Source organism: Schistocerca nitens, chromosome 6 (genome assembly GCF_023898315.1).
Source record: "Schistocerca nitens isolate TAMUIC-IGC-003100 chromosome 6, iqSchNite1.1, whole genome shotgun sequence".
NCBI classification, from domain to species: domain Eukaryota; kingdom Metazoa; phylum Arthropoda; class Insecta; order Orthoptera; family Acrididae; genus Schistocerca; species Schistocerca nitens.
In genome coordinates, this window is record NC_064619.1 from 423,253,393 (window position 1) to 423,269,405 (window position 16,013).

Genomic DNA, 16,013 nt, shown 5'->3' on the forward strand with positions numbered 1-16,013 from the left:
GCAACACATTATCAAAGATCTAAACCATTACGTGCAACTGTTACTGTTTCGAGTTGCTTTGCAAAAATCGAACAAGCAGTTTACAAAAGCGCCATAACTTCAAGGAACTTCGATGCAATGCACGTCATAGGCAGCGAACATTAACAAAAGTTAAAGAAACATGAATGATGCGGAAAAGAGGTAGTCCTATTCATCAGTTGGCGATAACTGTGGTATCATTCTCCCCATGTTTTCAAACTAGAACAATAAGGTTATATTACGCACTACATATTGAGTATTTTGGCACCACTGCGACAGGGAAACAGCTGACACTAACAAAACACCCCTTCCGTGATGGCGATAGCGGTGGTTTGGTATGACTTGAACGGCAGTTTATGTACTGAAATAGTGAACATTGGTGTTTGACGGAAATGCTCTTAAACAAACAAGTTCGTCATCGGTAGCATACAGATGCTGCCAATGAGTAAACTGCGATTGATATCAGTGTATAATGTACCCCAAACGTCACTGTGTTTGACATTTGACGTGTTGTGAAAACAAAATACAATTATTCACGTGGTTTGGGAACTGCCTTTTACGATGCAGTTACGATTAATTACTGGCGTTTAACGTCGTTAGTTACACTGGGCGTAATGATCCATCCTTACCGTATATATTTTTTAAGAGCATCGTGTTTAATGTGACAAGATGATTCCTTTGAAAGATAATGAAGATGTGGCGTGCTTTCTCGTCACAAAACATTCATGGAAAGGGAAGTAAGTATTTTAGCTGTAAGGTGTTAATAATATAAGTCGACAAAACTACTTGTTGCCTGTTGCTTCTTGGTTATTGTTACAGGTATAAAAGAGTGTTTTCAATAGGATCAGCAGGAATAACAACTTACAACCCTTCAACGCTGGAAGTTACAAATAGATGGCTCTACAACGACTTTATCAATGTATCTCCTAGTGTTAAGGTTGCTGGACAGTTGTCAAATGAATTTACAATTACTATGAAAAAAGACAAGAAGAATGATTCAATGAGATTTTCCTCAGAGCACAGAGCCCAGCTCCTCACAGAAGCCTTAAAATTCCGGTCCTCATTTGCGGAGAAGCCTAAAGAAACGTTGGTAAGAGATTAAAAGACATTGTTCAGCAGAGTCCCACTGTTCTATATTATTGCTTTGTGATAAAGATTTTCTGAAGAACTAATTTTTTCGCTTAACAGGAAATCTGTACAGAAAGTAAGTTGCTTCCTTTGTTTTAAGAGAGCTTTCTTTAAAAAAATGTGAAAGTACTTTCTTCTATGTACTTCAAGCGACAATATTTAAAACAAGCAAAGCTAGTTGTAAATACTTGCAGTAACTAGGGAAAATGTAATAAATTATGTTCACATACCGTCTCAATTAAGAGAGCGAGACAAGAACTACTTATTTGTAGTCAAACAAAAGTTGCACAGTAAGTGTAAGTTTTGACCACTTCCATGCGATGGGAGTTATCTATGGATTAATGAAAAAGTATCTATTAATTATACAGTGTTTTTGACATAAAGGCTCGCTGTTGTCAGACAGTCTTAATCATTAGTGATCTGGAAAATCTGCTGACTTTTCTGTGTGAGGAAAGGGAGGAGGCAAGCTCCATTCACCACTAAGACGAGTCCTTGATGTTAATGCCAAGTTGAGGATAATATCTTGCAAAGACAGAGACTACTGACTGCTGAAGTGTAGGGTGAGAAGTAAACTACATTCAAAACAAATGAAAATTGTTGCTTTCTTGTTACTTTTTAGTGCAGCTAAAAATTTACAACATTTAGATAGAACAATAACTTCACATCAGGAAATGATGATACCTCTTAGGTGGAGGACCCAGGTAGGAAAGTCAGTGAAGATCAAATTACATGGGAAGGTAGTTGTAATGCTAGAGGTGTTGGCCAACTTTTGCAGGATGACTTAGAATCAAAGTACATGGTCACAATTTTTTTTGAATCTATTGCCAGTCTGGAGAAGGTGATGGGGGATTTAGATAAGTTTGCAGACTTCACCAAGCAAGACACTATGGTTGTAGTGGTTGGGTTGGTTAATAGTGTTGACAGAATCTTGTGTGCAATGTAGATGTGATGTGGCAAACATTGTATCAGCATTGAGACGTACCAGTATTATGTTTGCGTGTGCTCTCAACACCCTGCCTGGCTTCATTTGAACTTTTTGTTAGTGTTGTTACTGTGTTTGAATGGTTGCTTATGCGGGATGCAGGGTTGCATATTGACATGGTTATTATTGATTCTGTAAATAGGTGGGATTATACTAGTGTCAACAGGAAATGGAGGGACAAACTAGATGGGCTAATAGAAAATTTAAGAGTGGAAGATGCTGTCATAAGTGATAAAATACCAGTGGTCACATGGTTCAGAACACTCACTTTTAGGGGGAGGGAGGACAGAAAGAAACAAAGTTTTAAGAGACATTAGGACTGTAACAAACCTTCAGTTTGAGAAAGAAACCAAACTAAATAACTCTGGTATACTGTATCAGTACAAACAGCTGTTGATTAAAGACTTTTCAGCAATAAGCAGAAATTATACTTCCACCCAGTTTCGTCTCAGTCAGTGTGAAATGCCAGTTATTTTTATTGCATTAAAATATTCAAAGGCTAAGAAGTAAAATTAATGAACTACACACAAGGGAACCTCCCCATCGCACCACCCTCAGATTTTGTTATAAGTTGGCACAGTGGATAGGCCTTGAAAAACTGAACACAGGTCTATCGAGAAAACAGGAAGAAGTTGTGTGGAACTATGAAAAAAATAAGCATAATATACAAACTGAGTAGTCCATGTGCAAGATAGGCAACATCAAGGAAAGTGCGAGCTCAGAAACGCTGTGGTTCCGTGGTTAGCGTGAGTAGCTGTGGAATGAGAGGTCCTGGGTTAAAGTCTTCCCTTGAGTGAAGAGTTTAATTTTTTATTTTCAGACAATTATTATCTGCCACCAGTGTCATATAGAATATATCAGATGTGTTTTCCTGTGGAGGAATCGGTTGACCTATGACCTTGCGATCAAATGTTTTCGGTTCCCATTGGAGAGGCGCATCCTTTCGTCTACTAACCGCACCGTTTTGCGGTGCGTTCGCAAAACACAGACACTAAACTCATTACAGTGAACAGAGACATCAATGAACGAACGGACAGATCATAACTTTGCGAAAATAAAGAAAATAAATTTTTCACTCGAGGGAAGATTTGAACCAAGGACCTCTCGTTCCGCAGCTGCTCACGCTAACCACGGGACCACGGTGCTCCTAAGCTCACGCTTACCTTGATATTGCATATGTCGCACATGGACTACTCAGTTTGTATATTTTGCTTATTTTTTTTTTTCATAGTTCCACACAACTTCTTCATGTTTTCTCGATTGATCTGTGTTCAGTTTTTCAAGGCCTATTCACTGTGCCAACTTATAACTAAATCTGAGGGGGGTGCGATGGGGAGGTTCCCTTGTAAGCAGCATTGATCAATTAGTCTTCAAACCCAGTTGACATCTGCCCAGTTGATCATTGTGAGACGACAGGTGTAGATCAGTTAAGTGTTACAGGATTCAGGTTGTCATCTCACTTTTGTAGAGCAGAAATGGTGAAAGGAAGAGCTGCCACATTCTTCAGGAATTGTCATAAATTTAAGGACACATCCATAAATTTTGCATAGAGCAGAATATGGAAGTATGGGCGGCAGAAGTAGAATTTCATAGTAAATCCTTCATAATACTAATTGTATGCTGAGCAGCTGCTGATGTTGTAATCTGTTCATAAATCTTGAAGATCTATATCCTGTTTAGTGGAAAAAAAGCAAATAGTGGTTACTGGTGATTCTAATGTAGATTTTCTTAACAATTCTTCCAGTAAGAATTGAGTATAGGTAGTAAACTATCATTCAACTTAATTCCTACCATAAATTTCCTAACTGGGGTAGGTAGTTGCTTACAAATAGCAATTGATAATATATTTACATAAAGATCTAATAAACAGAATTATATTACGAAACAAATAGTCAGTGGCGTCTCAGACATTCATAATTCCTTTTATTAAATGTTAAATTGAACAAGGTATAAAATATATTAAATCCAAATTAAAGGGTATAGTCAGTAAGCCAAAAATTATTTTAGGACACCCAAAGACATGAACTGGAGTGATGTCTACATTGCTTATGGTATGAATGGAAAAAAACACTTTTATTGATAAAGTACGTATCTTTTTCGAATGCTTTTCCCAAAGTCTTCACAGAAGCCATAGATTACCCAAGAAATAAAGGTATCTTGTGAAACAAAAGGCAAACTGTATTTGTCAGTCAGAAACAGTGCTAATGTTGATGCTGTATCTCATTACAAGACATATTCCAGGTAATAGAGAGAGTAGTACATACATCAAACCAAATGCATTAAGAGAAAAGGATAATCTTGTCAGATAGCAAAATGAACAGTATGGGATATAGTGAGGCAGAATAGAAGACTGTTAGAACCATACATGGAGAGGGGCAGGTAGCATTAAGAACAAATGAGACATTGCTAACATATGTGTGCAGTGTTCCAAAACATTTAAACAAGTGTTTCAGAATTGTTACAGAAGACATGGGATTGTCATGCTCAGTAGAAGCTGATGTGGAATATCTCAGTCCAGTCATTACATATAACTGAAGTAATACAAATGTTACCATCATCATACCCACATACACACTGTTTAAAATTAAAAAATTCTATTGGTTATGATAACTTGATCATCAGAGTTAGTGTTTCTGAGTTTAGTAAATATTTAATTGACAAACTGCCTATTGGCTTCTGTCTCGGGTTCTTCGGCCGACGTTCATCTAATGATTTTTCTGACGTTTCGCCAGCACGAGTGGCTGGCATTGTCAAAGCTTCACCCTCCATTGCCGGTGGTGAACTGGAGCCGAGCTCGCGGGCGCAGGCTATATGTACCTGGCGCGCCAACGTCCGAGGGCTTCTCCGCGGTCATTTCCGGTGCGGTTCTCCTCTTGCTACCTGCGACGGTCGTTCGCTGCAGTACGGGAAGCCAGGATCCGTTGACCTTAAGGCTTTCCTCTTTCTTGTTCAAACTGTTCGCGTGTTTTTGTATTTCTACAGCTTCTCTGAACAAGCGCGTGTGATAGTGCTTCTCTACAGCCAGAACTTCCGTGTCGGCGAATTTTATTACATGGTCGGTCTCATTCAGTGCGTGCTCTGCCACGGCCGATTTCTCCACCTGCCCCAACCTGCAATGTCGCTTATGCTCTTTGATCCTGGTGTTAATGGATCGTCCAGTCATTCCGACATAAACTTTTCCGCATGTGCATGGTATGCGGTATATTCCCGACATTGCAAGTGGGTCTCTTTTCTCCTTCGCCGATCTAAGACACTCTTTGATCTTCCTTGTCGGTTTGAAAATCGTCTTTACGCCATGTTTGCGCAATATACGGCCGATTCTGTCCGTCACTCTGGGAATGTATGGCAGAAAGGCCGTACCCGACAATTCTTTTTCCGGTTCCTTACTTCGCCGAGGGTTGGGCTCTGTTACACTTCTAATATAATTTGTGGAGTAACCATTGCTCCTCAGGACAGTTTCCAGGTGTTGCATTTCTCGTTTGAGGTGTTGCGGCTCACATATTCGTCCTGCTCTCGTTACGAGCGTACTAATCATGCCTCTTTTCTGGCTCGGGTGGTGGTTTGACAGTTTGTGCAGGTATCGGTCCGTGTGAGTCGGTTTTCGATACACGCTGTGTCCCAGATCTTCGCCGTCCCTTGTGACCAGCACATCTAGAAATGGCAGTTTCTTGTCCTTTTCTACTTCCATGGTAAATGTTATGTTGGCATGGAGGCTGTTCAAGTGTCTTAGGAAGTCACTGAGCTGTTCTTCACCATGGCTCCACACCACGAAAGTATCATCGACGTACCTGTACCACACCTTAGGTTTGCAAGTCGCCGAGTCCAGTGCCTGTGCTTAGAATTGTTCCATGAAGAAGTTGGCCACCACTGGCCTGAGAGGACTACCCATGGCGACGCCTTCCAGCTGTTCGTAGAAATTTCATTGAGAAGCTGAAGAAACTGAAACTTGCACCAAACGACATCCTGGTCAGCTTCGATGTTGTTTCGTTATTTACGAAAGTGCCACTCAGTGACGCTCTGGAGCACATCGGCTCCATTTTTCCGCTAGACATCAGAAAGCTCTTCCATGCATGTCTCACCACGAGCTATTTCACGTGGAATGGCGATTTCTACGAACAGCTGGAAGGCGTCGCCATGGGTAGTCCTCTCAGTCCAGTGGTGGCCAACTTCTTCATGGAACAATTCGAAGCACAGGCACTGGACTCGGCGACTTGCAAACCTAAGGTGTGGTACAGGTACGTCGATGATACTTTCGTGGTGTGGAGCCATGGTGAAGAACAGGTCAGTGACTTCCTAAGACACTTGAACAGCCTCCATGCCAACATAACATTTACCATGGAAGTAGAAAAGGACAAGAAACTGCCATTTCTAGATGTGCTGGTCACAAGGGACGGCGAAGATCTGGGACACAGCGTGTATCGAAAACCGACTCACACGGACCGATACCTGCACAAACTGTCAAACCACCACCCGAGCCAGAAAAGAGGCATGATTAGTACGCTCGTAACGAGAGCAGGACGAATATGTGAGCCGCAACACCTCAAACGAGAAATGCAACACCTGGAAACTGTCCTGAGGAGCAATGGTTACTCCACAAATTATATTAGAAGTGTAACAGAGCCCAACCCTCGGCGAAGTAAGGAACCGGAAAAAGAATTGTCGGGTACGGCCTTTCTGCCATACATTCCCAGAGTGACGGACAGAATCGGCCGTATATTGCGCAAACATGGCGTAAAGACGATTTTCAAACCGACAAGGAAGATCAAAGAGTGTCTTAGATCGGCGAAGGAGAAAAGAGACCCACTTGCAATGTCGGGAATATACCGCATACCATGCACATGCGGAAAAGTTTATGTCGGAATGACTGGACGATCCATTAACACCAGGATCAAAGAGCATAAGCGACATTGCAGGTTGGGGCAGGTGGAGAAATCGGCCGTGGCAGAGCACGCACTGAATGAGACCGACCATGTAATAAAATTCGCCGACACGGAAGTTCTGGCTGTAGAGAAGCACTATCACACGCGCTTGTTCAGAGAAGCTGTAGAAATACAAAAACACGCGAACAGTTTGAACAAGAAAGAGGAAAGCCTTAAGGTCAACGGATCCTGGCTTCCCGTACTGCAGCGAACGACCGTCGCAGGTAGCAAGAGGAGAACCGCACCGGAAATGACCGCGGAGAAGCCCTCGGACGTTGGCGCGCCAGGTACATATAGCCTGCGCCCGCGAGCTCGGCTCCAGTTCACCACCGGCAATGGAGGGTGAAGCTTTGACAATGCCAGCCACTCGTGCTGGCGAAACGTCAGAAAAATCGTTAGATGAACGTCGGCCGAAGAACCCGAGACAGAAGCCAATAGGCAGTTTGTCAACAAGTGGCCACGAAAGCCTCAACAATTTTGTAATATTTAATTACCTGTGTAACCAGTCATTTATCTGTGGAACATTTTATGAATGGTTGAAATATGCTGAAGTTAATCCTGTGTTTCAAGAAGGAATAAAGAAATACTGTAAAATTCCATAAAATTTCACTTTTGCTAGCATTGTCTGTAATTTTAGAAAAGGTACATACAATCGGCTTCTTAACCATCTCACAGCAAATAATAAATGTTGGAGAAAATTTCTGTTAGAATGCAGATATCTTTTGATTAAAGGAGGCGACTCACCAAAATGCAGAAGTGTTGAGTTGTTGTTAGGCACATGCAAAAAAGAAAGAAAATATTTTAGTTTTAGGATTAGTCTGAAAGCTAGCAAGTTTCCTTTCTTTTTGTGTGTACCTATCAACGACTAAACACTTCCGCTTTTTGATGGGTGATCTTCTTTATTCCAAAAGTATTCACAGCAAATAATATATTGTCAGAGTCATAGTTCAGAATTCTCAATGGCTTTCTGCACATATAGTGAGAATGTACTTACTTCATTAAATGATAATTACAGATTACTAGTGTATGTTGTATATTTTGTGACCTGTCAAAGATATTTCACTGTGTAAATCATTATATTCATTCAAGTAAATTAGATCATTACAGCGCAACAGGAAGTGCTGCAAAATGGTTGAAATTCTATATTTGTCAGGAAATGGGGTGTCATTAGGAAAGACACTTGTATTAAGTGATCGGGCATCATCCAACTGGCAACTATTTGCATGTAGTGTCCCACAAGATTCCAACTGCAGGTCTTTACTTTTTCTTTTCTTATGTATACCAATGACCTTTCATCTCTAATACAAACCTCAAAAAAAGTTTTCCATCACCCCGGTTCCGAGAACTCCTGATAACAGATGTTGATGATGGATATTGTATCACAGACACAGTCGTTTTGACTGTTCAGAGATGTCACTAAACCCACCCAAAGATGTAAACAACCATGCATGAGCAGTGCGTATTAGATGGAGTGGGTCCAACAGCCAATCACTGCCAGTCATTCCACCAGGAAGGAGCTACATGGCTCACGTTGTTTGTAGTTCAACCATGCCTAGACGGTCAATACCGTGGATCAATTGCATCCGCATTGTTTCTTTGTACCAGGAAAGGCTCTCAACAAGAGAAGTGTCCAGGCATCTCAGAGTGAACCAATGTTGTTGAGACGTGGAGGAGATAGAGAGACAGGAACTGTCAATGACATGCCTTGCTCGAGCCACCCAAGTGCTACTACTGCAGTGGATGACTGCTACCTACGGATTATGGCTTGGAGGAACCCTGACAGCAATGCCACCATGTTGAATAATGCTTTTCGTGCAGCAACAGGACATTGTCTTAAGACTCAAATTGTGTGCAATAGGCTGCACGATGCCCTTATTCACTCCCAACATCCATGGCGAGGTCCATCTTTGCAACCACAACACCATGCAGCACAGTACAGATGGGTCCAACAACATGCCAAATAATTGTTCAGGATTTGCATCACGTTATCTTCACCTATGAGTGTCGCATATGCCTTCAACCAGACAATCATCAGAGACCTGTTTGGAGGCAATCCGATCAGGCTGAACATCTTAGACCAGGGCCGGCCAGAAATTCTGCACGTGTGCGGTGCTCCTGCACATGTGCAACTTCCGGGTCACAGTGTGCACGCCGCAGCCGTCAGCGTTCATGTAGTGCATGTTTCTACGCAGAGATGTCGCTTTATCCACTTGCTGGGATACTCTGTACTGGCACATTCTAGTGCTCTTTCCACAGCTTGCAAGCCAACCATGGGAAAGTATTTCGCATATTAAACATTTAAAATACTGTCACAGTCTACTCATTGAGACGTCTACTTTTATGTTAACAGTTTAACCCAGTAAGACAAGTAATACAGTCAACAACTGTGGGTTTTTATTAAGGAAGCTTGACTGACTGCACGTAAATACGTGTAATGTTTTTGATCTAGTATTTAAGAAAGAGAGCACTTAGCGACTTCCAACGAACCTTATTCATGATTCCAAATAACATTAAACTAATGCAAGGTTTCCTATAACTAATTCTCGGTGCCCTCAGTTACACCCACATAATTTCTGTCTCGCTGACATCTGAACAGAATGATAACCGCAGATCTCTCGATCACCTGTTATTTCAATACCATTATTGCTATATCTTTCATCAGTTACGTTTGAAATCTGCACAATAACCGACAATTAGGTGAATGTTATGTTTTATCGACTTCAGCTGAGTGTAGCCCTTCACACACACACACACACACACACACACACACACACACACACACACACAAACCCTAAATGTAAGTATACATTGGAACAATCAGTTTAATGACCAACATTCCTGGTAATAATGTAACATGGAGCAGAATGAGGCAATAATGCACAGTTAGTAAACAATAATTTTTCATTATGAAAGGAATAAACCCAAACACATTTATCACTGGTCATGAGAAATGATAATCGAGTTGATGTGTCTCATCCATTTTCTTAAGGACATTTAATTTTGCTTGCCGTTCTTCACTGTTGAGTACACTACACTCATCTTTGTGATATGTATTGTAGTGTCTTTCAATTGGAAACTTACACTGTGAGTTTTCACCAACAGCTACAAAAAAGAATTGCAGTTCCCAGTCATTTTTAAACGACTGAGAACATAGATCTCCCGTCCTTTGCTTTTTCACAGTACCTCCCATTTCTCAGTACTTCTCTGTTAAGATTTCGGTTACCAGGGGTAAACGAGACTGGGTATGTTGCGCTCTTGCTTGTACCACATAAGCAGGGAAGTGGAGCCGCCGCCATTCATTTAGGAAACATGTCTAATAACAGATGTCGCACACGTGCGCACATGTGCACCACTTTCACACGTTTGCACACTGTGCAGCGTTTGGCCGGCCCTGCCTTAGACACACTCTCCAGGAGTGCAACATGGTGGAGGTTATTGCTGTTTTGGGGTGGCATTAAGTGAGTCCAACATACACTGCTGGTGGTCATAAAAGAGAACGTAACGGCTGTATGATACGTGAATGCCATCCTCCGACCGATAGTGCACCATATTGGCGAGGCATTTGTCTTCGTGGATGACAGTTTGTGCCCCCATCATGCACATCTTGTGAATGATTTCCTTCAGGCATGCCATGACGCAATACGTGAGCGGCAACGTGCTCTTCGCGTTTTGCGCCACCATCCTACTTCGGCCAACTGTATCCGCTATAAGCAGTTCCGTGCGCGATGCCGTCACGTCATCCGCGATAGGAAGAAGGCAAGCTGGAAATTCTTTATTAGCTCATTTAACACCTTCACTCCCTCCTCGCACGTGATACGTTAGTGGACCCAGTCGCAATTCCTAACTCATTGGGTCAACACTTTGCTGGGATTTAGAGCTCTTCAAATTACCCGCCAGAATTTCTCCCGAAGAAACGTGCAGCGGAAGTGCAACCTCTTGCTTTCTTCTCTCAAAATCGCGAAAGCTATAATACTGTTTTCTCCATGCGGGAACTCCAACATGCACTCTCTTCTTCTCGCTCCTCCTTCCCAGGACCGGATGGTATCATCCAAATGTTGCTGCATTTATCAACCCATAGTCTGCGTTACCTCCTTCGCCTTTATAATCGAATTTGGACCGACAGTACTTTTCCCAGAGATGGCTGGAAGCTATCGTCGTTCCTGTTCCGAAACCTGGAAAGGACAAACATCTCCCCTCTAGCTATCGGCCCATTTCTCTCACGAGTAGTGTCTGTAAGGTTTTGGAGCGTATGGTGAATTACCATTTAGCTTGGTGGCTGGAATCCCTCAGTCTTTTAACACCTGCCCAATGCGGATTCCGAAAGCATCGTTCTGCAGTTGACCATCTTGTTGCTCTCTCCACTTATATCATGAACAATTTTCTCTGGAAACGCCAAACAGTAGCAATATTTTTTGATCTGGAGAGAGCATACGATACCTGTTGGAGGACAGGCATCCTCCGCACACTGTTCTCTTGGGGCTTTCGAGGTCGGCTGCCCCCTTTTCTTCGCAAATTTATGGCAGAGCGCACATTTAGAGTGCGGGTGAACACTACTCTCTCCCGTACTTTCTCCCAAGAAAACAGGGTACCCCAGGGCTCCGTGCTAAGTGTTGTGCTGATTGCCATTGCCATAAATCCAATTATGGATTGCATCCTTCCTGATGTCTCGGGCTCCGTCTTTGTGGACGATTTTGCGATCTACTACAGCTCTCAACGGACCAGCCTTCTTGAACGACGTCTTCAAGGATGTCTCGATCGCCTCCACTCTTGGAGCATCGAAACCGGCTTCCGTTTTTCTCCCAGTAAGACCGTTTGTGTTAATTTTTGGTGACGTAAGGCGTTTCTTTCACCCTCCCTACATCTAGGACCTGTCAACCTTCCGTTTTCGGACGTCGCTAAATTCTTGGGTCTTACGTTTGACAGAAAACTGTGCTGGTCCTCCCATGTTTCCTATCTTTCGGCTCACTGTCTGCGATCCCTCAACACCTTCCGTGTCCTGAATGGTACCTCCTGGGGAGTGGACCGAGTGGTCCTTTTCCACCTCTATCGTGCCTTAGTGCACTCGAAATTGGTCTATGGAAGCATAGTCTACTCCTCTGCTCGGCCGTCTATTCTTCGGCGTCTCGACTCTATCCACCACCGTGGATTACGTTTAGTGTCTGGAGCTTTTTACACCAGCCCTGTGGAAAGCCTTTATGCTGAGACTGCTGAACCTCCGCTGTCCAATCGGCAAGCAGTCCTTCTGAGTCGTTATGCTAGCCATCTGTCTTCCATGCCTGCTAATCCAGCCCATGACATTTTTTTCGACACCTCCTTGGATGTAGGGTATGCAGGCCGCCCTTCCTCCCTACCACCACCGGGAGTCCGATTTCGTCAACTGCTCCATTCTCTTTCCTTCCGCTTTCCTAAAACCTTCTTGACAACTTGGGGTACAGCACCGCCTTGGCTCCGTCCCCGGATCTGCCTGCTCCGTGACCTTTGTCAATTTCCCAAGGATGGTACCCCTTCACTTGTTTATCGTCGGGCATTTGCTACTCTATGTGCACAAATGAAGGAAGCCACATTTATTTACTCTGATGGCTCGAAAACATCGTTAGGTGTAGGGAGTGCCTATATTGTTGGCGACACCCCAAATCGATTTCGGCTTCCCGACCAGTGTTTGGTTTATACTGCGGAGCTTTACGCTGTTCTCCAGGCTGTCCAATACATCTGCCGCCATCAGCGGATACAATATGTTATCTGTTCAGATTCTCTCAGCTCTCTCCTCAGTCTCCAAGCTCTCTACCCTGTCCACACTCTGGTCCACTGGATTCAGGACTGTCTGCGCTTGCTCCACCTGGGGGGCGTCTCGGTGGCGTTCCTCTGGCTCCCAGGACACGTTGGTATCTGTGGAAATGAGGCGGCCGATATAGCGGCCAAGGCTGCAGTCTCTCTTCTTCGGCCAGCTATTCGATCGATTCCCTTCGCCGATCTACGGAGCGTTTTATGTCGTCATGTTGTTCTTTTATGGCACGCACATTGGTCGACATTTCCCCATAATAAATTGCGGGACGTGAAAGCTCTTCCCTGTGCTTGGACCTCTTCCTCCCGAACGCGTCGTCGAGAGGAGTTAATTTTAACTAGACTCCAGATAGGGCACTGTCTTTTTAGCCATTGACATCTTTTAAGCGGCGATCCTCCCCCACTGTGTACCCACTGGTCTCAGCTGTGGACGGTAAGACACCTTTTAATTGAGTGCCCCTATTTTACTCCGTTACGCGCCCGTCTACAGCTGTCGCCTGATATATCGTCCATTTTAGCAGATGACACGCGCTCAGCCGATCACGCTCTCGAGTTTATTAGTGTCAGTGAGTTGACGTCAGTCATTTGAAGCTTTTTTTTTGGGGACAGCCAACCCCTTTCTGTAGTGGATTTTTAAGCCTTCCTTCTGCTTTCACTTCCTCCAATTTTTTGAGTTTCGTTCCCATTGCTGCTGGTTTCCATTTTCGTTTTTACTGTTTCCTAAGTCACAGACCGGGCGCTAATGACCATAGCAGTTTTGTGCACTAAAACCAAAACAAAACAAAGGCACTACTAATGCTGTAATTGAACATTAGAGGTTTGTTTTTCTACATTTTTCTACATTTATAGCTAGCTGTCATTCATCACACTAACTAAAAATTTTGTCTAAATCATCTTGTATCCCTGTACAGTCAACTCTGGCACCTTACCATAACCATATCATCAGCAGCAAACAACCACAGATTGATGTTAACCCTGTCCTCCAAATCGTATATAGAGAATAATAGCAGTCCTATCACACTTCCCTTGGGCACTCCTGATGATACCCTTCTCTTAGAAACACTCGACATCGAGGATAACACATTGGGTTCTATAACTTAAGAAGTCTCCGAGCCCTCACACATCTGTGAACCTGCTCCATAGGCTTATATCTTCAACAGCCTGCAATGGGGCGCCATGTCAAACACTTTTAAGAAATCTAGAAATATAGAATCTGCCTCTTGCCCTTTATCCATAGTTTGCAGTATATAATGTGAGAAAGGGGCAAATTGAGTTTAGCATGAGCAAAGCTTTCTAAAACGATGATGATTGGTGGACAGAAACTTCTCTGCCTCAAGAAAATATATTACATTCAAACTGAGAATATGTTAAAGGATTCTGCAACAACCCAATGTTAGGGAGATTGGCCTGAAATTTTTCAGGTCTGTTCTTTTGCGCTTGTTATATACGTGAGTCACCTGTACTTTCTTCCATTTGATTATGTCTTTGTACTGGGCAAGAGATTCATGATGAATGCAAGCTGTTCAGGGGCCAATACTGTAAAGTACTCTTTGAAAAACCAAATCAGAATTCCAACCGGACCTGGTGACTTATTTGTTTTCAACACTTTTAGTTGTTTCTTTATCCCAGGGTTGCTTATTACTGTGTTGTCCATACGGGAGTCTGTCTGATAGTCAAATGATGGTATGTTAGTAAGAGTCTCTTGCATGAATGATTTCTTGAACATGAAATTCAAGCTTCGGCTATCATTTTGCTATCTTCAGCTGCCACACCAGGCTGGATAACAGGTAACTGTGTAGAAGCTTTAGACCCACTGAGTGCTTTTACATAGGACCAGACTTTTCTTGGGTTCTTCGCCAGACCTTTAGCTAAGGTGTGACTGGGGTAGTTGTTACGTGCTTCGTGCATAGTACTTTTCACAGATGCATGAATCTTTTGCACTGAGAGTGGAACAGTGACTGCTTCCTCAACATTTTCTTAATCCTTAATCCCTCTCAAGAACACATTTTGCTATCTGTGTAGACTTTGCCTATAATTCCTGTACTTCCATCTTGCTGTAATTACATGATGGCAATTCACTATCTATGTGAGATGCTAACAACTGCTTATCTCCTGTTTCTAGCAGAAACACTCTCCTAGCATTCTTAACTGATTTATTAACTTTCATAACCATAGTTGATATAGTGATATCATGATTGCTAGTTCCCATTTCTATACTGACGTTGTTGATAAGGTCCAGCCTATTTTTAGCTACAAAGTCTAAGACATTTCGATTACCTGTGTGCTGCCGAGCTAGCTGCTCAAGACAGTTCTCAGAAAATGTGGTCAGAAGTATTTCACATGATTGTCTGTCTGTAAACCCAGCAATGAATCCAAAGATATCTCAATCTATACTCGGTAGGTTAAAGTTGCCTCCAACTAGTATCGCAAATTCTGGTTATTTACACCCTACTGACTAGAATTTCTTTGAATGACTCTCAAACCATCATAGCAGAATTGGGTAGCCAGTAAAAAATCTAGCAATTAACTTGGTTTTGCTTGAACCTGCTATACGTAACCAGATAACTTCACTGTCACACTCAACTTTGACCTCATTTATTTTTGTCAGCTGCATTGAACACTCCCCTTGCTGTGGCTTCTAGCCTGTCTTTCTGATACACATTCCACGATTCGCTAAATATATTGATGGTCTCCACTTCTAGTTTGTCAGCTCATGGTCTCAAGAATAATTTGAGTGTGAGAACTTTCCTGGAGGGCAGTAAATTCAGAAACTTTTTTACGATTACTTTGACAGTTTATTGATAAAATTTTGACAGTTAGTGTCTTTACTCTGAACATGGTCTTACTTCCCTTGCTGTGTATTGACAGGCGAGTGTTCATTGGAGTAGCTCAAACTACCATCTAGCCTAAAAAGTGCTTATGTGCACTCCACAAGTATTCTGCTAACGGAATAGCTGCTGTTGTGCCTCTCTTACAATCAGTTTCCCTTTCTGTAAGTCCTTTTTCTATTCCCTTTCCCCATTTCTTTCTTTTCCATCCTTACTTTCTACCCTTAATTCCTTCACTGGCCTTAGTGGTTGATATTTCAATATTCGGAGGACGTGCGAATACCATTTCAGCTGTTGCTCTTGGATAGTCTTCTGCAGAGGATAGAGGCTACTCACCATTTAGTGGACATGATAATT

At 42.7% G+C, this 16,013-nt stretch overlaps 1 protein-coding gene across 1 annotated transcript in view; it reads left to right on the forward strand.

Moving 5' to 3' along the window:
• Nucleotides 1-305: 305 nt before the first annotated feature.
• Nucleotides 306-16,013, forward strand: part of LOC126262757 (dnaJ homolog subfamily C member 13) — a 410,038-nt gene continuing 394,330 nt past the window's right edge. Inside the window, exons 1-2 of the mRNA XM_049959568.1 lie at nt 306-755; nt 838-1,108. Of these exons, the coding sequence (XP_049815525.1) occupies nt 688-755; nt 838-1,108 (339 nt within the window). The 5' untranslated portion in view covers nt 306-687. The remainder of the gene's footprint in view (nt 756-837; nt 1,109-16,013) is intronic.